Source organism: Budorcas taxicolor, chromosome 3, assembly GCF_023091745.1.
Source record: "Budorcas taxicolor isolate Tak-1 chromosome 3, Takin1.1, whole genome shotgun sequence".
NCBI lineage: Eukaryota > Metazoa > Chordata > Mammalia > Artiodactyla > Bovidae > Budorcas > Budorcas taxicolor.
The window spans coordinates 42,727,723-42,754,031 of record NC_068912.1 but is presented as its reverse complement, the minus strand read 5'-3'; the positions used below and the strand labels follow the sequence as shown (position 1 = coordinate 42,754,031).

Genomic DNA, 26,309 nt, shown 5'->3' with positions numbered 1-26,309 from the left:
GCGGCTCCCTGTGCTCCTCTTCACTCGCATTACTGCCTGAATCTTCTGCCCCATTGCTCTCATTACCACCTAAACCATGCCTACCCCTTTCCCATCTGTGGAAAAATTGTCTTCCGTGAAACCAGTCCCTGGTGCCAAAAAGGTTGAGACTGCTAGTTTAGCTTTTATGTTTAGGTCTTTGATCCATTTTAGGTTAATTATTGTGTATAATATGAAGAAAGGGTCAAAAATAATTTTTTTTGCATGTGGGCATCCAGTGGTTTCAGCATCATTTGTTGGACACTCTGAATTCTATTCCATTGATCTCTGTGTTTATTCTTATCCTAGTACCATATTGTTTTTATTACTGTAGCTTTATAATAAGTTTTGAAATTGGAAAGTGTGAGTTCTCCAACTTTGCTTTTCCTTTTGAGTATTGTTATGGCTATTCTAGATTTCCTGCGTTTCCATATGAATTTTAAGATCAACTTGTCAGTTTCTCCAAAGAGGTCAGCTGGGGTTTTAATAGAGAATAAATTGAATCTGTGGATCAATTGGGGAAGTATTGACATCTTAACAGTATTGTCTTATCCGTAAACATGGATATCTTTCCATTTATTTAGGTCTTCTTTATTTTTTTAAAACAATATTTATAGTTTGCAGGGTGTAGGTCTTGCACTTTTTTTTTTTTTTGCTAAATTTATTCTTTAGTATTTTTTGATGCTATTATAAATGGAAATTTTTAAAATTGCATTTTGTGCATCACTAATGCATAAAATATAACTCATTTTTGTATATTGATCTTGTAGCCTTCAACCTTGCCAAATTAATTTATTAGTTCTAACAGTTTTTTAAATTGTCCTTAAGATTTTGCATATATAAGATCATGCCGCTTGCAAATAGAGATAGTTTGTACTCCTTCCCTTCCAGTCTAGGTGCTTTTTATTTCATTTCCTGCCTTGTTATACTCTCTAGTACAGCGTTAAATAGACATGGTGAGGGGACATTTTTATTTTGTACCTGATCTGAGAGGAAAGCATTCACTCTGGGGATTCCTGGATGGCTCAGTGGTAGAGTCTGCCTGCAGTGCAAGAGACACAGGAGACGTGGATTGGAGCCCTGGGTCAGGAAGATCCCCTGGAGGCGGAAATGGCAACCCACCCCCTGAAAAAATCCCACGGACAGAGGAGCCTCACAGGTTACAGTCCAAAGGGTCACATATAGTTGAACATGACTGAGCACACACTCACACATTCAATCTTTGGCCGTTACAATGATGCTGATGTTAGCTGCGGGTTTTTTGTAGATGCTATTTATCAGTTCAGGAAGTTCCCTCTACTGCAAGTTTGTTGAATGTTTTCATCATAAAAATGTTGGGTTTTTTTCAAATACTTTCCTGCCTCTATTAAGATGATAGTGTGGTTTTTGTCTCACATTCCATTGATATGATGTATTATAGTGATTGATTTTCATGTAGTTAACCAACCTTGCATTGTTGGGGTTGTGGGTTGTGGGTTGTGGTCTGTACTCTCCTTTTTTTTGGTGAATTTGATTTGCTAGTGTTTTGTTGAAGATTCTTCTGTGTGTGTGTGTTTGCAAAAACTACTGGTCTCTAGTTTTCTGTGATGTCTTTCGTCTGATTTGGGGATCAGACTTACACAATAAATTGGGAAGTATTCCTTCATCTTCTAGGAATTGATATTTATTGTTCTTTAAATGTTTAGTAGGATTTACCAGTGAAGCCATCTGGGCCTAGACTTTTTTTGTTGAAAGTTTTAAAAGCATTAATGTAATCTGCTTACTTTCTATAAATCTGTTTAGACTTCTTTTTGACTCAATTTTGCTAGATTGTTTAGGAGTTTGTATATATCATATAAGTTGGCTTATATTTAGTTGTTCATAGTAATTTCTTATAATCTTTATTTTCCCTAAAGTCAGTAGTAGTGTGTCACTTTTCATTGCTGATTTTGGTAATAATGAGCCCTTTCTCTTTGTTCTTGGTCACTTTAGTTAAAGGTTGTGAATTTTACTGATATTTTCAAAGAACCAACTTTATTGTTTTGTCCTCCTTTTTTCTGTTTTAAAGGTACCTTTTCTGTTTTAAAGTTACTTTTAAAAGTATCTTTTAAAGGTACTAAAAGTTAGAAAAATTATATTTAATATCTCCCCACATGTTTATCATTTTCAGTGATCTTTATCATACAAATCTAAGTTTCCATGTGGTATCATATTTGTACTTAAATAACTTTTTATTGTAGTTCAGACCTGCTAGCAGTGAGTTCTCTTAGTTTCGGTTGTCTGAAAAAGTCTGTTTTGCCTTCATTTTTGAAAGATATTTTATACAATATAGAATTTTAGTTGACACATTTTTTGTTTTTCAATACTTTAAAGATATTATTTCATTGCATTCTGCCTTGACTAGTTTCTGATGCAAAATATGCTGTTAATCTTTAGCTTTGCTTTTATGTATCCAGTTTTTCTTTCTTTTTTTTGACTTTTTTCAGAATTTTCTCTTTCTGTTTGGTATTCAGCAATTTGTGAGTTGGAGGGTTTTGCCTTGCTAGGATCTTATTAAGCTTCTTGGATATGAAATTTGTTTTTTTGTTGTTGTTGTTGGTTTGTTTGTTTTTTCCATTAATTTTGGAAAACTCTAATCATTTTCTCTTTAAATACTTTTTCTACCTTATTCTTCCCTCTCCCATAGCTGAGAATCCAAATACATGTCTGTCTGATGCTTTGACAGATTTTGAATTTTCTGTTCTTGTTTTTCCATTCCTTTTCTTGTGTTTTACTCAGGATAATGTAGTTTGATCTCACTGATTCTTCTCTCTGTGTCCTGTCTGCTCAGAAGTCCATGTATATTATTTTTAATCTTCAATATTATATTAAAATTTTTTTATCATTTCCATTTGATTATTTTCTAGTTTCTATCTCTGATCATAAATTTTCCCCAGCTTTGTAACACATCCTTTAACATATTAATCACATTTTATAGTTCCTATTATATATAATCTCTGGGACTTTTCAGATTCGGCTTCTTTTGACTGTTGTAGCTTTTGACAGTAGGTCTTATTACCTTTTTTTCCTCGATCTTGTTAATATGCCTTATAAATATTTATTGAGTGCTGTATGTTATGTCTAAAAGAACAGTAGAGACTGAGGTTAGTATTTATGACCAGAGGTGTGCACATCTTTTTCTTTTTTTTCTTCTTTTGGTCAGGCCATTAGTGTGGGAGTTTTGAATCTATCTGGTCAATAGTTGAGCTGGGCTATTGTGTTTTGGTATTACTAGTTAACATTCTCAGGTTTCAGCAAGTCCTGCATCCCTGCACCATAAGGGAGGAGTCTTGCTCTTTCTTGGCTCTCAGAGGTAGATTGCTGTTGTCTTTTGCTTTAGGCAGGGCTTTGGTTGGAGAAGTGGGGGGATGGGTATTTGGTTCTCCTTTTGCAGCCTCAGAATACTGAGGCCCTTTACCCCTGAGTGTAGGAGTGAGTGTTGTTAATGTTCCTGCCCCATTTCTCATCCCTCTTGCCAGAGTTGTATCAAAAAAAGAAGAAAGGGCCTTGCTCCTCTTCTGACAGCAGACCTTTGCTTTGTATCTGTGTAAGGTCTTGAGCCCAAGCTGGCTTCAGCCTTGGCCCCAGTAACAAATAGCTATTTTTTTCTGTTTCTCTTTCCAGTCGACCTTTGCTAGTCACCAGAGGGTGGGCATATTCCTACCTTTCTTTCAGCAGTAGCAGCTGGGCTCTTCCTTTAGTAGGGGGTGTGAGGGTGTTTTCTTAGACACTTGAAAATTATCTTAGATATTTTACAGTGTATCATATTTCAGTGTTGTCCTTTTATAAGATTAGTTCCTGATAAGCAGAGGCTGAATCTTAGATTTTTAGAGGATGACTGCTATTTGATTATTATTGTAATATGCCAATGTGTTTGTTCTTTTCCAGCTTAGGTTTGATTTCCGACTCTTTTCACATGTTTTTCGATAGCACTGCCATTTTGGCTGGATTGGCAGCATCTGTTATTTCAAAATGGAGAGATAATGATGCTTTCTCTTATGGGTAAGACCTTTTTAAAAACGTTTTTATTGAAGTATAAGAAATACAGAAAATAATATATAAATCTCAAACTCTCTTAATTTTCACAGTTGAACACACTTATGTAACTTGAACCCTTGAAACCACCCCCCCATGTCTCCTTCTAGTTCTTTAACACTCACCTTCCACTTTCCTGATCCGATGGGTTAGTTTTGCCTGTTTTGGGACAATATATAATTAGAATCTATAATATGTAAATTTTTTTTGCGTCTAAGTTCTTTTGCATCTTGATTTTACCAGAGAATTTCAGGTGAGATTGTTACTAGATAGGGGAATTTCCCAGCTTTTAACCTTTTCTTTTTTGTTGTTTGTTTGAGAGAAGAGGAAAAAGAAAAAGTTTCAGAATATGAATATGATCATGCTTCTTTATTTTTCATTTTTGGTTGATATTTTGTTTACATATTGTCTTCAGCTCTGCCTTTATGTAGAATATTTCTCTTTTGCTGAATTCAGACAATTAATCAAATATTAGGAAAGTGTTTTTATGCTGAAGGGACTTGCTCTGAACATTTGGTCTCACTTCTGAGCCTAGTAACCTTAGAGTCAGAGCTTCCTTTATGCATCTCTGATTGGGGGGAACAATGGGGTTTCCATTATTTGATTTATACTGCCTGAGTGTTTTCTTTCTTTCTTTCTCTTTTTTTTTGAGTCCAGAATATTTTACAATGTAATTATCTTTATGTATTGGCAGCACTCACGCTTTGTCTCTCTTCCACCTACTTCCTTGTTCCTTCTTCCCTCTCACCTGCTTGTTTGTTCAGTTGCCCTAAGTCTTTTCCCCTCTTTTTTTTGAGTGCTGTCTCACATTCTCGCCTTTCTTTGCTGTCTTTCCTGTTTCATTCCGTCTCTCATTCTTGTCCCCATCCTCCTACTCATTCTCTCCCCTTTGTTTCTCCTGAATTCCCTTTTCTCCTTTTCTGTTCTTTCTTTCTAGTTACTTGGGTCTGTGTTCAGGTTTTTTCTCTTCCTCTCCCTTCTGCTCTCATTCTTTCTCCTTCCCTCACATCTTTTCTCCTGTTTTTTCCTTTCTTCTATTCTGTCCCTCTGTACTATACCACTGGACCCCTCAGGTTCTTTCTTTTTTTCCCGCCCCTTAACCTCTTCAGCTGTAGTTTTTTTTTTTTTTTTCAGGCTCTCTCCTTCTTTCACAGGTTCCTCTTCCCTGAGAACTCCCTTTCTTGTGCAGGTTCTCTCATCGCTCCCTCTCCCATGCACTCCCTCTCCCATTCACTCCCTCTCCCATTCAGATCCACCTTCTTACATGAACTGCCTCTTGTATCTCTTCTACTTGCAGTCCTCCACTGCTTCCTCTTTCTTTCTAGCGTTTTTGTTCTTGAGTGAGCACATACTGCTTGCATGAGCTTTTGCTCTCTTCAAATGTTTATTGAGGATCCACTATGATTTGAATACTGTGTTACTTCTAATGATATCAAAAGGAATAAGGTATGACTTCTGCCTCAGAGGAACTTGTAGTCTGATGGGGAAACAGTTCTGTAAAAATACTATAATAACTATACATTGTGTGACAAGTGCTAAAAGAGAGATATGTGAAATTCTGTGACAGAACTTTCTGATCTGGAGTATAACCCAGGTGATGTGGTTACTTATAAAGTTATAAAAAGTGAGACAAAAAACAAATTATATTTTTATAGTATAGAGCAAGAGATCCTGTTTACAAATCCAAAAAGCTTGAAAACTCAGAAAAGAACCTATTCCATGTCACTATATAATCAAAGATTCTTAAGTATATTTTGAATTACTAAAGAAAGGTTTTGTGTGAGATTATAATTTTGTGTTGGAAAATTAGTAATTCATACATATTTTATATAAGAAATCAAATCAGAATGTCTTATTAAGCAACATTTCTGGATAGACAGTAAGTAAAAATTCTTAATTCTTAGGGTATGAAAACCCTAAGAAATAGAAAACCTGTGTTTTCTATTTAGAATGCATAATCTCCTGGTATAAGATGGTTTTTAGAAATGGCTTTGAATACCTTCAGTACCATAGCAGGTTTTACTAATTCAACTTTAACTAAAATATATGAGAGTAATATTTATTCTTGCTACCTTTTGTTTATTCTGTCTTCTTCTTTGCTCTTTTTTTCTTTTGAGAAGGGAAAAATTAGGGAATAAAAGCTGATGTAACATTTGAAACTGTTAGTAATTGCTATAGTAGTAAGTAGCAAGAGTAGAAATAAACTGCTGTTTTGCCAGTATATCAGAATGTCACTGAACAGGCTAAGTCAGTGATGAATCCCCAAATTTCCAATTCGGTATGATCACAGTAGCAGACTGAGTGCAATAGAAGAAACAATAGGAGGAATCTCAGAGGCAGCAAAAGCTTTTCAGTATTTTTTTATGTGATGTCACCATTGTGTCTCGTCACACTCCTAATTTTGAAATAGTAAAGCCAGAATAAAGGTAATACACGTGATAGATAGGTGGATGCATACGTACATGTTAATATACATATGTACATATACTTGTATATTTTTTGCTTTGGCTAAGGAATACAGGTGCAATCATTCTTAAATAGGTAATATTACATTAATGGACCATACATTTCAATTCCCAGACAGTGTTCAGCTAAACACAGTCAATTGTAAAAGCAAGTGTGTCTGTACTTTTCAAGTTTTTCATTTTAATCCAGCAATCAAGTTTAGCAAATATATTAAACCCAATTAAATCACTTTAACCCAGCTATTTATCAGAATTTATGGAACACCTACTAAGCAGTAGGGACAAAGAGATACCTGGAAACTGATCTTGCCTTTGATCTTGAAATCTAGTGGAACTCAAGGACAAAAGGCTTTAAATCGTGCGTTAGCTATGAGATTAGAAGAGTGGGTTAAAAGAAAGTGCTTTTTTATTTTGGAGAAGTAACCCTGCTGATACATATAAATTCCTAAGTGTGGATTGTGGAAAGCAGGCAGTAAATTCTTTGAATTTAATAATAAAAAAAGTATATGCTTTGACAAATAATATATTAATTCACTTATATATACTAGAAGGTAGACATATGCTTTATTTCTGAGTATTGATATATATATACTACTTTGAAATGTGCTTTTTAGGGCAAACTCCAGCATAACTGTATGGAATATATTTTAAAGAGTTTGTTCTATTTAATTTAAAATATTTTTGCAGTAAAAATTGTGTTATCTAGAAATTAACATAGAAAGCTTGAAAAAAATCATATTTTTGATGCTCCTATTACATTGTTTAAGGACCAGAGTGATTAACTGCTGTTAGAACCCTTTGAATAATGTCTGAACATGTTAAACTGCCAAGTTAAAGTTGTTTCTAATAACTTTAACTAAGCCAAATATAGCTCATGAAAAAATAAAATCTTTCCCCAATGCTTCACACAGGTAGGAAGCAGAAAGCTTCAGAAGTCCATGGAACAAAAGACAGGTATTTTAAAAATAGTTTAATTCAAATTATGTGAAACTAGAATTGATTCTAAAATTTAGGTAATCGAAGATTTTTTCTTAAATTTATTCATCTTTAGAAGGAGAGTGATAGAAATATAAATCTCAAGTTGTCTCTGGGATAATTCTGAACTAATTTTATTTTTCCTTCGAATCAAAGCTCTATTTGCCAGAGATTTGAAAGCTGAAAGATACAAAGCAAAAAGCATAAGGAGTTCTTAGAAAAGAAGGAATTAATAAGTTACCAATACCCTTTTTCAAGCTCTCTTCCTCAACTTTTTATCTTTGTATCCTTCCTTCTTTGCCCACTTACCTGGTCCTATTCTTCCTTCTCCAGTTGCAGCTTGAGATTTACATTTCTCTGAAAGGTCTCTTGAAAACTGCTTACTCTAAAAAGGTCTTTTGGTTGGCTTGTAGATATCTCTGTATTTTATGGCATTCTTCTTTAAGCATAACTCTTAGTAATTAAATTTATTTTCTCAATTTTATGACATGTACAATAAAAATGCTATACTATAAACACTGGGAATTTATTGGCTACATATAACTGTATAGTATGGTTTAGTACCTCTGAATATATGTAAGTTTATGATTTGGTTTTCTTTTAAAGAAATAACTTAATTCAGTTGTTTACTTTGCTCTTCTCTAGGTATGTTAGAGCGGAGGTTCTGGCTGGCTTTGTCAATGGCCTGTTTTTGATCTTCACTGCTTTTTTTATTTTCTCAGAAGGAGTTGAGGTATAGTAGATAATAATTAGAGCCAGTAAATTACATTTCTGTAATGAAAATGTTTATTAACTAAAGATACATGTAATAGAGCTGTTTTTTCACACTATCATTGAGTATTTACTGAGGCCAGTCTTGGGTTGAATAAAGTATTATGTGTATACAAGAGGAACTTATAAAATAATTGGAAAATTTTATGTGAAACTACTTGAAAACAATAGTAGTCCTTTGTAAGCTGTGAATGATGTTCTGACACTGAAAGGTAAACACACAACAATCCTGGTGGTGAGTTCTATTGGAAATAGTTCTTAAGATAGAATCTGAGGATTTTGCCAATGAATCTTCAATATTTTGATGTTTAAAACAAGTAAAAATGTAAAAGTTAATCAACTTAAAATTAATTACAGTATTTTAAGATTCTAAAGAAGGATGGTTTTAGTCCAAATATTCATGCCTTTAAGTGTACTTGCTTAAAAATAATGATTGTTACCTTTTCTGAAATATGTGAGCAATGGTTTTATTTCTGTTAACTGTTTTGGCAGACAATTTTGGAGTGGTTTTAATTCTGAAAATAAATTTTTTTAATTGCTTTTTATCAGTTGATTAGCCTGAAAATATATCAATACAGTTTGTTTGTATTCTGTGTTTTCTAGAGAGCATTAGCCCCTCCAGATGTACATCATGAGAGACTGCTTCTTGTTTCAATTCTTGGGTTTGTGGTAAACCTAGTAGGAATATTTGTTTTCAAGCATGGAGGTCATGGACATTCTCATGGCTCTGGTATGATGGTTAGAACCCTTTGTTTCTTCATTTCTGGTTTCTGTCATAATTATTCACTTTTGAAAATTGATGATTTTTAAAGTCTAACTCTATATTGTTAATAACAAGAACAATATGTTAATTGACGCATGTTAATATCTTCCTGAACCTTCCCCTTTTGTGGCTTCTCAGAGTTATAGTATCAGTTTGGTGTGGCTACTTCAAGACCTCTGTAGCTCATCTGTTTGGTACGATAACATTTATATAAAGCAAATACCAAAATGACAATACAAATTTAGATATTAAAAAATCAGTGTATGGGGGTATGAAATTTATAATATAATCTGTCTTTGAGATCCTTCCACCTGGTGTCCATCAGTGTACCTTATCTTGTTCACAGACACATAAAACTGCATGGTGTGGGTTATTGTGGTTTATTTAAACAGTCTTCTATGGATTGTCATACTTCCATATGAAGCATATTTTTATGAACACATGCAAACGTTTCTCCAGAGCTGTGCTGTCCTATATAGTAGTTGTTAGTCACATGTGACTATTTAAGTTTAAATTACAGTTAATGAAATTTAATAAAATTAAGAATTCAGTTAATGACATTTCAAGTGCTCAGTAGTTACATAGTGTTACCATATTGGATAGCAAATATAGACAATTTCCATCATCACAGAAGATTCTTTGAATTGAGAGTTTCTCGAATATGAATAGAATTGCTGGAACACAGGATATATAATGTTTAGTTTCAATGGACATTAGCACTTTGCCCTCCAAATGACTCATTTACATTTACCCCAGCATAAAATGTAAGTACTAGGATTCTTTCACCCATATCAGAACTTACTATTATGGGTTTAAAACCATTGCTGATATTTTAATAAAAATGATATCTCATTTTATTTGGTATTTTTTTGACTAGTAGTGACGTTGAAAATCTTTCTGTATGTTTTTAGGCCATCATTCAGATTTTTTCCTCTTCTGGAATGTTCCCTTCCCCCCTTAACACCCCATTTTTCTATTGTCTTATTATTAATCCATTTACAAGCTTTTGTTTATGTATTTTGTATAATAATTCTTTGTTTTATGTGTTACAGATATCTTTTCCCAGTCTGTGGCTTCTCTGTTTAAACTTTTATTTAGGGGTTTTTAATTTGGATATAGTCTAGTTTCTTTTTTTTTTTTTTTTTTGTCTTATATACTTTGTGGTATGTTTTCTGCCCCCTTTTTTTTAAGGAGTTTCTTTCCCTGAATCTTAAAAATAGTCTTAGTATTTAATACCGTGAAAATTTTGGTTTTTGTCCCAACTATGTGGTCCTTCATTTATATATATTTTTGTAAAGAAGAGTTAGGACTTTTTTTCTCAGTGTGAATAAGCAGTTTTCCAAGCACCATTTATTAATTTGCTCATTACCTCACTGATATAAAAGGACACATTTAGCCTAAATTACCTTAAATATCAGATTATTTTTGGCCTCTTCAGAATCACACGGGAATAATTGCTATAAACTTTATGTTTTAACATCTGGAAGGGTTAGTCTCATCTTTCTCTCTTTTTTTTTCCTCCAGAGTTGTTTAGGTCTGTCTTGCTCATTTGGTATTTTTAATCACCTTGTCAGGTTTTATGAAAAATCTTTTTGTGATTTGATTGGGAATGCGTTGCCTTTACATTTAATTCTGGGGCATTAGCATCTTAAATTTTGAAATTGTCTTAGTCACTTTGGTTCATTTTTAGGTATTTGAAAAGTTTTTTTGATTAAGAATAAAAACTATTTTTCCTATTTGTCTTAATTACATGGCCAGAATATCACAGTATTTAGAAATAGTTATGGCTTATATCACTGTGTCAACCTGTATAATCACCTGGGTAATTTTTAAAGAAATGTTGATGCCCAGATTTAATCCCAGAATATTTACATCAGAATCTCTGGAGGAAGAGACCCCAACATCAGCATGTTTTGAAGCTCTCCAGTCAACTTTAATGTGCAGGTTCAGAACCATTGCTATTTAAAAAATGTTACTGAAGTTTTACCAATGAGTCTGATGTTTGTGGTCTGTTTCTGATAAAACTGTTTTACTAAGTTAGTAATATTTTTTTTTCCCTGCATCTATTGAAGTAATCATTTTTTTTCCTGCTTTTGTTAAAGTTGGTAATTACGTTGATAAGATTTTTCTCATGAGAAACCATCTTTTAATTTGAGAGTTAAAACTTAGGTCTGTGATCCATTTTATGTCAGTTTTTGTATATGGTATGAGGTATAGTTGAATGTCATTTCCTTGTATGTAAATGTGTGGCTGTCTGAACAGAGTTTTTTTAAAGGATTGTTTTTCCCCATTGAATTGTCTTGGCACCCTTGTCAACAATTAATTGAGAGTTTAGTTCTGGACTCTCAGTTCTATTTCGTGGATCTGTATGTCTGTCCATTGCTATGCAGTTTTGATTAATGTAGCTTTTGGGTATGTTTTGAAATTAAAACATTTGAATTGTCCAACTTTATTCTTTTTTAAGGTTAGTTTAGTTACCCTGGGTCGCTTCTTGCATTTCCATATAAACCTTAGGATCAGTTTGTCAATTTCTGCCCAAAAAGGGCAGCTGGGGCTTTGATAGAAACTGTATTGAATCTGTAGATGAATTTGGGAATTATTGTCATCTTAACATCTTAAGTCTCCTGATCCATGAACATGAGATGCCCTTCCATTTATTTTTAGCTTCTTTAGTTTCTTGCAACAGTGTTTTGTAGTTGTTAGAGTGACTATCTCACACTTCTTTTGTTAACTTTACCAGTAGAGGTTTTTTTTTTGGCTGCCATTATAAGTAGGATTGTTTTCTTAGTTTCATATATGGATTGCTCATTGCTAGTATAGGAATATAGCTCATATTGATATATATATATATAGTATATTGATATTGTATATATATGTTATATATTGATATTGTATCCTGCCGCATTGCTGAAGTAGTTTATTATTCTAACAGGCTTTTAGTGGAGTGTTTAGAATTTTCTATATACAAGCACACCTTATTTTATTGAGCTTTGCAGGTTCTGCGTTTTTTACCAATTGGAGGTTTGTGGCAGCTGCTTGCATCAAACAAATCTAAATGCCCTGGCTAGATCCTACAGTTAAATAGAAGTAGTGAGAGTGGACATTCTTTTCTTTTTCCTGATTTTAGGGTGAAAGCATTCAATATTTCCTCATTAAATATGATTTTAGCTGTGTTAGCTATGGGTTTTTCAGAAATGCTCCTTATCAGATTGAGGAAGTTTTCTTTTTATTCCTAGTTCATTGGGTGTTTTCATCATGAAAGGGTATTGGATTTTTTAATGATTTTTTTCCTTCATTTTCAAAGGTAATCAGTTGGTTCTTTTATTCTATTCATATAGTGTGTTACATTGCTTGGTTTTTAGATATTAAACCACCTTTGCATTCTTAGGATAAATCCCATTTGGCCATGGTTTGTAATCCTTTTGACATATTACTGGATTTGGTTTGCTAGTATTTTGTTGAAGACTTGTGTGTTTATAGAAGACTTTTATACTTCCCTGGTGGTTCAGATGGTAAAGAGTCTGCCTGCAGTGTAGGACACCCGGGTTCGATTCCTGCTTTGGGAAGATCCCCTTGAAATGGCAACCCACTCCAGTATTCTTGCCTGGAAAATCCCATGGACAGAGGAGCCTGGAGGTCCACGGGATCACGAAGAGTCAGACAAAACTGAGCGACTAACACTTTCCACACTTGTTGTGTTTATATTCCTAAGGGATATTTGTCTGCAGTTTTCTTTTAGTATCGTTATCGTTGGCTGGTGCTGGTATCAGGGTAACATTGGCCTTGTATAATGAGTTGGGAAGTATTCCCTTCTCTTCTGTTTTTTGGGGGGCATAGATGAGAGATATCTAGTGAAGTCTTGATTCTTTCTAAATGTTTTGCAGAATTTGCTTGTGAAGACCAAGCGTTTCATTGTTGACAGTTTTAAAATTATTAATTCAGTTTTTTTGCTTGTTATAGGTCTATCTGATTTCTGTTTCCTAATGAGTCATTTCACCAGTTTGTGTGTTTCTAGGAATTTGTCTCTTTCATCTAAATGACTTACTAATGATTTTAGATATGTATTAAAAAGTATGTCTTTTCTTTTTCTCATAAGGTCAGCAATGATTTTAGTAATTTTTACTTTGCTTTTTGTGGTCTAATTATTTTTTCCTTTTGGTTTTTCTCTGTTGCTTTTCTTATCTTTATTTCATTTCTGCTGTAATGTTTATTATACATTCTTTTCCTTGCTTTTGGATTTAGTTTTGTCTTTTTTTTTCTAATATTTTAAGGTGGAAAGTTAGATTATTGATTTGAATTTTTTTTTCCTTTTAGCAGAGGCTTAATAGCTATAAATATTTGTCTAAGCATTGCTGTAATGTAAGTTTGGGTATGTCATGTTTTCAGTTTTGTTATCTCAAAGTATTTTTAAATTTCCTTTGTGATTTCTTCTTTGACCCATTAGTTATTTAGTGGTATCCTTTTTGACTTTCTCATATTTGTGAATTTCCCTAATTTTCTTCAGTTTATGATTTCTGATTTAATTCCATTGTGATAAGATGACATATCTTTTCTTATTTCAAATTTTAAAAAATTTTATTTTGTCGTTTCATATTTTAATGCACATTTAAAGAATCTTCCACGTGCATGTGAGAAGAGTGTATATCCTGCTGCTGTTGGGTGGGAGGTTCTATAGCTGTCTGTTAGGTATAGTTTGTTCATAGTTGTTCTGTCTTCTGTTACTTCGTGATCTTCTGCCTCCTTGTCTATCCATTACTAAAAGTAGGGTATTGAAATCTTCAAGTAATATTGTTGTAAGTTTTCCAGTTGATTTTTTAAGTTTTTGCTTCATGTATTTTGGAGCTGTGTTGTTCAGTTCATTTATTTCTGTAATCATGGATATCTTCCTGAGGCATAGAACTTGCTAATAACATTTCTTTTTTTCTCACAGTAATTTCTGGCCTATGGTATTAGGGTAGCCGTTCTGGCTCTCTCTGTCTCTGTCTTTTTTAACTGCTTGCATGGCATTGGTATATTTTTCTGTCATTTTACTTGTAACTTATTTATGTCTTTGAATCTATAATTTGCCCCTGATAGACAGAATATAGCTGAATCATTGTTTTTAGTCCATTTGTTACAGTCTCTGCCTTTTGACTAGAGGTTTAAAAAAAATTTACATTTCATTTAATTACTACTAAGGTAGAATTTACATCTGCCATTTTGATATTTGTTGTCTGAATCTTTTGTCCTTTCTGTTACTCTGATCCTTGATGCTTGTCTTTTAAATTAAATAGATATTTTCTAGTATACCTTTTTAATTCTCTTGTTTCTTTTACTGTATATATTTTTTAGTTCTTTTCTTAATTGTTGCCCTGGGGATTACAAACATCATCTTAATTTAAAGCAGATGAATAGTAATGTAATAATTCAGATTAGTACTAATTTAATAATATACAAAAACTTTGCTCAGATATACCTCTGTTCCCACCTCCCTTATTTATACTACCGTTGTCAGACAGATTACATATTTTTATATTATAAGCCCATCAGTACAGTTTTGTAATTATTGCTTTATGCAATTGTCTTCTAAAACATACAGGAGAAGAAACAAGTTGTAAATTTAAAAATATATTTATCTTCTCTTGCTAAATTACTGTTACTGGTGCTCTTTATTTCTTTATGTGGATTTAAATTACTATTTAGTGTTTCATTTCATTTGTAGGAAATACTTTTGTTTATGTGGAAGTGCCTGACTTTTCCTTTATATTTAAAGGAGACTTTAGTTGAATTTAGAATTCTTGATTGAGTCATCTTCTATTTTAAATTTGTTATCCCATTGTCTTTTGACCTCTCTGATTTTTGTTGTGAAGTCAGCATTCAATCTTATTCAAGATCCCTTGTACATACATCTTGCTATACAATTTTTAAGATTTCTCTTTGATGTTCGATTTGACTACGATGTCTTTACATATAGTTCTATTTGAGTTTATTCTACTTGGAGTTTCTTGAAGTTCTTGAATATGTAGATAATATTTTTTGTCAAATTTGGGGAATTGCCACCTATTATTTCTTCAGGTATTTTTTATATTTCTTTTTCTCCCTCTTTTCTCTTTGAGACTTTATTTATAATTAATTTGGTAGACTTGATGTTTTCATAGGTCTCTAAGATTCATTTTTCTTGATTTTCATTTTTCCACCTGTTTTTCAGAGTGTATAATCTATTGATCTGTCTTCAAGCTTACTGTTATTGCAGCTCAGATCTGTGGTTGAGCCCTTCTAAAGTGGATGTTTTGTTTCAGTTATAATGTTTTTTTAATTCCAAAGTTTCTGTTTGGTTCTTTATTAACTTCTATCTCTTTATTAATATTCTCTACTTGATGAGTAATCATTATTGTACTTTGATTCTTTAGACGTGATTTCTTTTTTTGACCGTATTTGTAGTAGCTGATCAAAGTTTTTGTCTATAAAGTCAAAAATCTGAGTCCCCTTCAGGAACATTTTCTGTTGGCTGGTTTTTCTCCTATGTATATGGAATATTTTTCTCTTTCTTTGAATATCTTAATAATTGTTTATTGAAAACTGGACCTTTAATATTAAAATGACATTCAGTATCAGTTCAGTTGCTTAGTCGTGTCCAACTCTTTGTGACCCCATGGACTGCAGCACGCCAGGCCTCCCTGTCCATTACCAACTCCAGGAGTTTACTCAAACTCATATCCATTGAGTCAGTGATGCCATCCAACCATCTCATCCTCTGTCATCCCCTTCTCCAAAATGACATTGAAAGTAAAAGTGAAGTTGCTCAGTCGTGTCCAACTCTTTGTGACCCCATAGACTGTATTGTACCAGGCTTCTCTGTCCATGGGATTTTCCAGGCAATAATACTGGAGTGGATTGCCATTTCCTTCTCCAGGGATCTTCCCAACTCAGGGCTTGAGCCTGGTCTCCCGCATTGTAGACAGACCCTTTACCATCTGAGCCACCAGGGAAGTCCTCAGATTAATTCACCGTCTCCTCTCAAAGTTTGTTGTTCCTGATATTATCATAGTTATTTATCCTACTGCGTGATTTCCTTGTATTGATTCATGTCCTGCAATATATGTCCATTGAATTCTTGAAGCTGAGCTCTGAATCTGATAGTTACCACATTGAGAATAAAGATTTTTTTTTTCAGAGAACTGCAAAGTTTGGACAAAATATTGACTGTGATCTGCACATGTTGCTTTTACCAGAGCCTCAGAAGAAGTCAGATCTCTCCAGTGTCTGCAAAGCTGCTGACTTGGCTAATTTCAATTGAGCTTAGGCAGGAAGTGGAATGTAACTAACCCCAAGTTAAAACATCAAGACTCTGCTGTCTTACTGAGATTTGGTAGTTTCTTGGATAGATGGTTTTCAGTTCCTTTTGTGGTTTTGGTTAATTATCAAACTTCTGAAAGTTTTTGTGTTTCCCATGTATTTGTTGTTTTAGGAGAGCTAGCTTGCCAACAGCCTCTGTCTACCATTCTGGAAGTTGATCTCCCTGTTCATAATTTTTCATATAATGCACTACTGAGTTTGATTTTAGGGTATTTAGGATTTTTATAAATATAAGTGATATTTTTGAATTAGGTAGCATTCAGTCATTTTCTATATTTTGAAATAGTTTGTAGAAGATGTTTCTATCATGGGTAGGTAGTTTTTAGGTTTGCTGTGGAGAAATGATTCCCCACTGTTTTGTGCCTTTTTTCCCCTAAGGATTCTACCTGCTTTAATTTTACTGGTCCTTTTACCAAATGTAGCCGTTTCCCTGCCTCTGCCTTAATGCAACCATATTCATATATTACTTTAACTTTGTTAGTATTAATGCCATTTCCTTCTTTAATATGTATGATAGTATTTGACAAAGTTTTGGCCAAGATTTTTGTCCGTGTTCACTGTTTTATCCCCATGCCTGGGATGGTACTGTAACATAATGTGTTCCAACTAAGTACTTCTTGAATGACTGAGCAACATTATCTAATCTCTTTAAATCCTTCTGCGTACTTCTCACTTATTTTTATCACCAGTAGAGTCTGCCACCTCTTATGGTGCTTTTATTTCCTTCCTGAACTCTGTCCTAAGAACTCAGTATTGTTTTAATGAATCCATGGGGCTTTGTAGGTGGCTCAGTGGTAAAGAATCTGCCTGCCAATGCAGGAGATGTCTGAGACATGGGTTTGATCCCTGGGTCAGGAAGATGCCCTGGAATAGGAAATGGCAACCCACTCCAGTGTTCTTGCCTGGAAAATCCCGAGGACAGAGGAGCCTCGCAGGCTACAGTCCATGGGGTTGCAAAGAGTTGGACACAGCTGAGCGACTGAGCATCATCATTTTAGCACTTTCTACAAATAAATGTTTATTGAACTGAATCTGGTTTTAGCACTAATTCTTTTCACTAATGTCAGTATTATTGTAACCATTAAGTAATACATTTTTACATACCTTTTGTTCTTACACACTTTGTTTTTAGGCCATGGACACAGTCATTCTCTCTTTAATGGTGCTCTGGACCAGACACATGGCCATGGAGATCACTGCCATAGTCATGAATTGAAACATGGTGCCGCACATAGCCACGATCATGCTCATGGACACGGACACTTTCACTCTCATGGTGAGTACAGCAAAAATACTTTCAAATGAACAGTTTCTTAAACAGAAATGGCATAGGTTAATTTTTCAAGTTGAAATAATCTGTTGAAAATATTGCAGTCAAGTTTCTTTCTAATAAATTGGACTAAATGGTTTCTAAGACTAGTTTATTTTCAGTATAAAATGAAATTAACTTGGCATAAGGCAGTGAATGTAGCTTTTTTCCAGTGAGTTTATCATAATAAAATGCCACTATTTTAAATGAGTGTCAGAGAATGGGGAGCTATTGCATTTCAGCAGTTTTTTTTTTTTTTAAATTATGATAAGGCTTTTTGTGCCATATATAGGCTTATAAAAATATAACAGTTTTCCATTTTCTACATTTTTATTGTAATTTTAACAGATATCACCTGATGTTTACCTCCAGTTCCCTTAGAAATCTTTCTATGTTAACTTATATAGTACTGGATACTAAGTTATAAGGTATTTATCAACTTACTTAACATTTTATTTTAAAATTTTATTTAGTTTATTCACAAAATTTTAGAATATTATTAATCTAATAGAAGCTGCTTGGGTGATACAGTTTGATTAATCTTTAAATAAGTTATATGCTAAAGATTGTCTGTGCTTGCCACAAAGGCAGAATCCTAAAGCTTTCAATCTGAAAAGATGAAATGGGCCTTAGGGATTGAGTACTAAGCCCCTAATATTTTCAGTCTCTAATATTTGCTATACTTTTGAAACTATTTATTAAACTGGTCTGCTTTAACACCTTGCTTTTATAAGCTTTTTGCTCACACGCATCACAAAATAATTTTGATAAAAACTGTATATTCACATTCTTAGGATGATTCCTAAAAAAAATTTATTGTTTAATTGCAGAGAATATAATATGATACTTTATATTTTAGAATGAAACTTCCATGTTATTTTATTGAACATAGTCAGTGGACTCTAAATACCTTAGTGATTTGAGACCCACTGTCACCTATTTAAAAATATTTAAACAGTTGTTAATTTTATAACATCCTTTCTCCTTGAATTTTTATTTCTATTCTGCCTCCTTTCCAGAATTTTATAAAGTGGAATATACTTGTGTTAAGGCTTTAATTGGTCATCTGTTAATATTTCTTGGCAATAAAATAGGTATATTAATTAAAATCTTTTCTTTTAGGAACATAAGACAGCATTTAAACATTTCATTCAGATGGAATTATTGTAGCTTTTACTCGTATAAAGTCAATTAAGATAATTATGTTTTGATTTTTGATACATATATAATCATTAAAAAGCAGCATTGTATTTGAAATACATATCTTAATGAGATGATTGAAACTTTTTCTCAATTAGTTTATGAATAAATAACGTATTAGCATAAAATAGGTTTTGACATCAATTCTGTTCCTATTTTCCATCTTTATAATGTAAGTTCTAAGAAACCTTAAATAGAAGGAATTCTGTTGTAGCAGTTTCTGTCATTTCTTTGATTACCTTCAGAATTATATGCCAGAAGTTACATAGTGTATCATTAAATATTTTTGATGATCTATTAATTGGTAGTTTTATTAGCTAATCCCTACTTTTTATTAGAAGCAAAGAATTAGTAACCGTGTTACTTACAAAAGGATTTGCTAGCCAATCTTTAGAATTACTGCCACCAACATTTACAATTGACCCCTTGTTTGTTGTCCTAGAATTTTTCTAATACTCTTGGGAATACACTGTGATAAGCTTTTAGATAGTTGAAAATTAGCCCTTCTATGGGAAAAGAAAAGATTTGGAAATGACTTTAAGACACAAAGAAATTATAGTAACTAGTAAATAGAAATGCCAGGCCTCAAACAGGGAATCTGACTTCAAAATCTGCTGTTAACTGTTATTCTGCCTTCAGTATTTTATAGGACAGTCTGAGGATGCAAAAGTAAGAGAGCCATTATTCCATTTTGCCTGTAAGAACCATTATAGTCTCACTATGCAGTACTGTGAACTTTGTATTTATTGGAATGCTGCACTGGGAGTGAAGTTAGATGGGTTTTTGTTTGTTTTAAGTGCTTATATCTTAGTGACTTAGACAGTAAAAGTTTATATCTTGGATTGATTGGGTAGAGGGTAGGGGCTTTGTTCCTCATGGCCATTCAGGAATCCAGGCTCTTTCCATCTTTAGGATCCTTAACCCTTGGATTCCACCACTGGATTCTTTGCATCTAGCTGGAGATAGAATATATAGAAGAGCATGTAGGATATTCTGTGAGCTGAGCCTGGAAATAATTTACATCTTGTATTTTCTTTGTTTACGACTCAGTCACATACACCACCTAACTCAGGTGATCCCTAACTCAGGGGGCCTGGGAAATCTAGTTGTTTATCAGAGAGGAAAAAGAAATGGGTCTGGTAAGGAGGTAGCTAATGTCTGCCACAGAAAACAAATTTTATATCCAAAAGGATTGTCAGATTTTACATCAGTGGGAGTTATTTTATACAACTGTTATATTAGTATAGGTGAATATATGTTTTAAAATAATTATGTCAAAAATGACTGTTGTCTCTCTTCAGTGACTGATATTGGGAAAACTGGACAGCTGCATGTAGATCAGTGAGTTAGATGACACTCTCACACCATACATAAAACTAAACTCAAAGTGGCTTAAAGACTTCAATACAGGACATTACACCATAAAACTCCGAGAAGAGAACACAGGCAAAGCATTCTCTGACATAAATCATACCAGTGTTTTCTTAGGTCAGACTCCCAAGGCAATAGAAATAAAGACAAAAATAAACAAATGGGACCTAATCAAACTTACAAGCTTTTGCACAGCAAAGAAAACCATAAACAAACTGAAAAGACAACCTACCGACTAGAAGGAAGTATTTGAAAATGACGCTACCGAAAAGGGCTTAATTTCCAAAATACACCAACAGCTCATACAACTCAATAACATAGAAACAAACAACCCAGTCAAAAAATGGGCAAAAGGTCTAAATAGACATTTCTCCAAAGAAGATATACAGATGACTAATAGGCACATGAAAAGATGCTTAACATCTCTAATTATTAGAGAAATGCAAGTCAAAACTACAGTGAGGTACCACCTAACACCAGTCAGAATGATCATCATGAAAAAGTATACAAATAAATGCTGGAGAGGATGTGGAGAAAAGGGAACCCTCCTACATTTCTGGCAGGAATGTGAACTGGTGCAGCCACTATGGAAAACAGTATGGAGGTTCTGTTTAAAATAGAGTCGCCATATGATCTAGCAATCCCACTCCTGGGCATATATCTGGAGAGTGTTGTTGTTCAGTCCCGCAGTTGTGTCTGACTCTGACCCCATGGACTGCAGCATGCTAGGCATCCCTGTCCCTTTACCATCTCCTGGAGTGTAACTAATTCAAAAAGATGCACCCCAGTATTCACAGCACAATAGCCAAATAGCCAAGACATGGAAGCAACCTAAATGTCTATCAGTAGATGAATAGATAAAAAAGATATGGTATATATGCACAGTGGAATACTATTCAGCCATAAGAAAGAATGAAATAATGCCATTTGCAGCAACAGGAATAGATTTAGGGATTATCATAATAACTGAGGTAAGTCAGAAAGAGGAAGATAAACACAATATGATATTTATCACTTACAAATCTAAAATACTAGCAGATTAGCAGATACAAACTACTATATATAAAATAAATAGGTCCTACTGTATGACACAGGAATATTTTATAATAAACCATAATAGAAAAGAAAAAAAATGACTGTCTTTTTCTGGACTAACTGTGTATAGATAGTAATCTCATGCCCTGATCAGGAGCCTGATATTTAGAACAGTTACACTTTTAGCTCTCAGGATTTTTAAGATGACTACATCTTTCTCCCCATGCAGCAGTACCACATTTAGACCAAAATCATTGTATAACCTTCTGCTTTTATAATTCTTCTGGCATTGTCACAGTGTTCCATCAAAGCTGTAGTAGACAAGGGTAGGTCCACTCTTCATTACTGTGGGCCAAGAACTAGGACTCTGTTAGTCATATTCAGAAAGCTCATCAGTGGTCCTGATGCTCCCCTTACAACAAATACTGCTGATCATTTACATTGTTTACCTGTATTTTTGCTTCGACGTTAATGTTGATTAGTGATGTTCCAACTATTTAGTATAAAAATTGCAGTATATTTTTATTTCTTCATCAAAAAGGCAAAATGAAAAAGTATTTTTATCTCTTCTGTATGAAAATCTTTCTGCATTCATCTAGAAGCTATTGGGAAACTGTTTGCCATAGTCCAGTTTTCCTGGAAAATGTCCTGGTTTCATTTCTTGGTCCTCTGATAATATCAAGGAGTAGTTTTGTTTTTTTCTGAATTTTCTGACTGTAAATTGATGTAGTAAACTCTGTAAAGTATGCTACGGATATTAGAAAATTCATAATGTTTTTAATTTACTGTTTTTTTTAACCAAATTGCCTAATATAATAATTTCCTAAATACTCTGTACTATTGATGCATTTTGAAATTTCCTATGTCTATCTTCATTTAATTATCATATTAAATTTTAAAAATAATTTTGTAGGTCTGATGTGGCTATGTAATCATGCATCCTTCACGATACATTTGAATGAAAAGTACTCTGAATTGCAAAAATTGAATCAGGAATTGAAGACATGTTTTAAAATAATTTAACTTAACTCTCTACAGATGGCCCCTCCTTAAAAGAAACAACAGGACCCAGTAGACAGATTTTACAAGGTATGACAAGCTATTTGTGTATTTCTCAGTTTTATGCAACTGGCTTCATAGTTTTGAGCTAACTGTAGTTTTCCTTTAAGAAAAACGAATAACATAGTATTTGTGTTTAAAATGTTAGCCTTCCTAGTTGATTTTTTAATATGTACTAGTAGGTATGTTAGCAGTTGTTCTTTTAACTGTCACTGAGCTATTTTCTTAACATTTAATAAGAAGATTAAAATATTCAGAAACTAGACTGTTTAAATATATATACTTATGCCATTGACTCTCGTTAACACCATAATAGTATGTTTGCCTTTGTAGAATTATTAAATAATTTTTCTAAAAATAATATTCAGTATGAATTTATGTTGTAGAAAAATTTAGTGCTAAAAATGTAATGCATCCAACACCAAGAGTGAATCCAAATATGAACTATGAACTTTGGGTCATAATGATATATCATTTGTAACAAATGCACTATTCTGTTGGGGGATATTGATACTGAGAGGGACTGTGCCTGAGTTGGAACAGTGGGTATAAGTGAAATCTCTGTATCTGCCACCACCTATTTTGCTGTGAACCTAAAACTGCCCTCAAAAGTAATGTCATATTTTCAAAAAAATGTGATGCAAAGGAGATCTTTCGCATTTACATAAGCATCAAATGGTAAAACGTAAACAGGAGATTACAGGTTACGTAAAATGATACATTACAAAATTTTACAAGCTAGAGACAATCTGTTTTGTCCATGAACTATGGCAGTTTCTTTTTTGGGATGTGAACTGATCTTTGGCTCTGGATTTATATTTAGGTTTCATTGTCAAAGTTCCTAATTTCCAGCTGCCCGTCTTCCTGCCTTTATTAATTTTAAAAAATACTTATTTATTTATTTTTGGCTCCATCGGGTCTTAGTTGTGGCATGCAGGATCTTTCCTTGCGGCACTTGGGCTCTCTAGTTGAGGAGTGTGGGCTTAGTTGCCTGGAGGCATGTGGGAACTTAGTTCCAGACCAGGGATCAAGCCCACATCCTCTTCTTTGAAAGGTAGTTTCTTAACCACTGGACTACCAGGGAGGTCCTCTTTGTTAACTTTTGACCACAGTCCAACTTTCTCACTAGCTTGTGATCCTATTTCTACTGTGCTTATTTTTATTTTCTCCACTATTTTTTGATACAGCTCTTGCTTTTTATTTTTTCCCTGGGACTGTATTCCTTCATCCTGAGGAGCTCATTTCAGGAGGATTAAATGTGCCTTCTAGTCACTAATTTTCCTTTTGTGAAATATAGAGAATTGTGAAATACAGAGAATTGTTTTAGGGCAGCATTTGTTGAAATAACTTGTAGTCATGCATATGTAATACTGTACATTTAGCCTTAGAGTTAAGTTTTAGTCATGGAAATCATCACAAACTGAGGAAAGGGAGGTCAGATTTGCCTTCCTAATTATCTTTTATATAAGCTGTTGTAAAAATTAACTAATATTTTCTGAGGGTCCACTTATAGTGGCTGAAGCAGCCCATAGGATAACTGCCGGATACTAACACTTTTCCACATAGATACTCACAGGTGAAAACCAAGTTTACTGAATTTGTCAGTTATTTGCTGCATTTTCAGTATGACTTCTGGCTTTTATATGAGTTAAACATACTAGTTTAGATTTCTTCTTTAGGAACTTTCTTCTTGAAAAGATTACTGGAAAGTAAGAAGGGCATATCTAGTTAAGGACATTTGCTAATGAAACTGGTTTTTAGGTCAGCAAATAAGATGTAGCCAGGGACTTGCCACTCAAAGGAAAATCAAGAGCAAAGAGTTCTTTTCTTTTCCTTTCAGTGGTTAGAGCTGTTTTCAGTTTGGATCCTACCAGAACATTGATTAAAGAATATATAAAGATTTAAAGTCTTTATCATATCACTTCAGACTTTTGCAGGTTAGGGACCCTCATCCACTTATATGTGTATCTTCCTTAAGTTTTATTTTTAAAACTTAAAGTGATCCCAAGGCTTCTTAATCTATGTAATTGTTCATGAGTTAAAATTTTCTTAAATATGTATACTAAACTGAATTTTTTGACTTTTTAAATTGTTTTCAAGTATCAGTTATTAAATGTTCATACATATAGATTCATGGGCACTTAGAGTATTAGTATCTTACCATTGTAATATTTTTGGAGAAGGAAATGGCAACCCACTCCAGTATTCTTGCCTGGAAAATCCCATGGACAGAGGAGCCTGGCGGGCTATAGTCTATAGGGTTGCAAAGCATCGGACACGACTGAGCGATCAATGCTTTCACTTTCAATGTCATATTTAATTATTATAAGTTAAAAATATATTTATATCCTCTTTAAAATATTCAGACCGTTACTTTCTTTCATATCAGGTTTGAGTTTAGTATGTAACTTTAGTTAACAATACCTTCAGGATAATTAGTTTACCAGTTTATTAGTAGAGTTATGGTCCATAATAAAATCTTAATCTTAAAAGGTAATAATTTTGATTACCAGCAGAGGGCTCTATGTGTACATATATTTGTAGTTATAAAGAGTGTTTTCTTGACTGATTCTTTCAGCCTAATCCAGTTTTCTCCTAACAAATTATCGCTTAACTTCTGGACTCAACCAGAAATGAATGTGCACAAGATTTTTTTTTTTAGTCAAGTATTTCTTCACTTCTTCATTTATATTATAGCAAAATATTAAGGATCATGAAGAGCAAGTATAACTTAGAAGTCAAATATTTTAGCTCCTCCTGCTTTTTAAGAAAAAAGATTATTTTAATTCCCAGAGGTACTATTACTTCTTTACTAAACAGTGAATCAGCATTCATACTGATTTTCAAATTGGTATTTAGTTTTTTAATATATAAAACCAATAATACAGTTTTAAGGAAAATTTACATTTTTAGTTGATCAGAAAATATGATTTTGATTCTCATTATGCTTTATTTCTAGGTGTATTTTTACACATTCTAGCAGATACACTAGGGAGTATTGGTGTAATTGCCTCTGCCATCATGATGCAGAATTTTGGTCTGATGATAGCAGATCCTATTTGTTCAATCCTGATAGCCATGCTCATAGTTATAAGGTAAGTGTTGGTATGTTACTTTAGATACTAAAATGAGAGGTGATAAACATCTTACTTAAATTACAGATCTAAATTATTATTATGTTGGGGGTTTTTTGGTCTTCAACAGATTTCTACATAGATTGTTTCTGTTTTCATTTTACTTTTTTTGTGTTACCCCAGGTTTGATATTTCGTTTTTGTATTTAGTGATTGGTCTTTTCTAAATCAAATCAGTAGTAATTTTCTTTAATCCAGCACTATATTTTTGAGTAGAACATTGGAAATATAAAATGTATTAATGTTAGAATATTATTCCTTTGACATCTGCATTTTGTACCATCAAGTGTAAAAGAATACTAAAATCTCTTCTAGAACTAGCTTTAATGTATAAATTCACATTATTGTTGTAGAAGTCTTATAAAAATGCTTACTGAAGTATATTTATGTCCTCCTCTCTATCGAGATTTTAAATTCTTGAGGAAGGATGTCTTTTAGCTCTTTGGCTCTCTATTGCCTGTCATGGTACCAATGTTTATATAAAAGTGTGATTGTGTATAAATTCTCAATAAGTATTGTCTGAACTAGAAGATAAGTTAAGTAGCTCAGTCGTGTCCGACTCTTTGCGACCCCATGGACTGTAGCCCACCAGGCTCCTCCATCCATGGGATTTTCCAGGCAAGAATACTGGAGTGGGTTGCCATTTCCTTCTCCAGGGGATCTTCCCGACCCAGGGATTGAACCCAGGTCTCCCGTATTAGAGGCAGACGCTTTAACCTCTGTACTGTCTTTTAAATTTCTGTCAATTTATTATTTTAATTTTTATCAGAAAAATGGAACAGTTGTGCCTTTATTTCCCAGTCTTGACTTATTTACATAGAT

The 26,309-nt window shown here is 33.4% G+C and overlaps 1 protein-coding gene across 1 annotated transcript in view; it reads left to right on the top strand.

Annotated features, from left to right (window-relative positions):
* SLC30A7 (solute carrier family 30 member 7) overlaps window positions 1-26,309 on the top strand; it is a 92,638-nt gene that overhangs the window by 11,400 nt on the left and 54,929 nt on the right. The window contains exons 3-8 of the mRNA XM_052637549.1: window positions 3,925-4,038; window positions 8,157-8,244; window positions 8,886-9,012; window positions 17,513-17,656; window positions 22,334-22,384; window positions 25,314-25,449. Of these exons, the coding sequence (XP_052493509.1) occupies window positions 3,925-4,038; window positions 8,157-8,244; window positions 8,886-9,012; window positions 17,513-17,656; window positions 22,334-22,384; window positions 25,314-25,449 (660 nt within the window). The remainder of the gene's footprint in view (window positions 1-3,924; window positions 4,039-8,156; window positions 8,245-8,885; window positions 9,013-17,512; window positions 17,657-22,333; window positions 22,385-25,313; window positions 25,450-26,309) is intronic.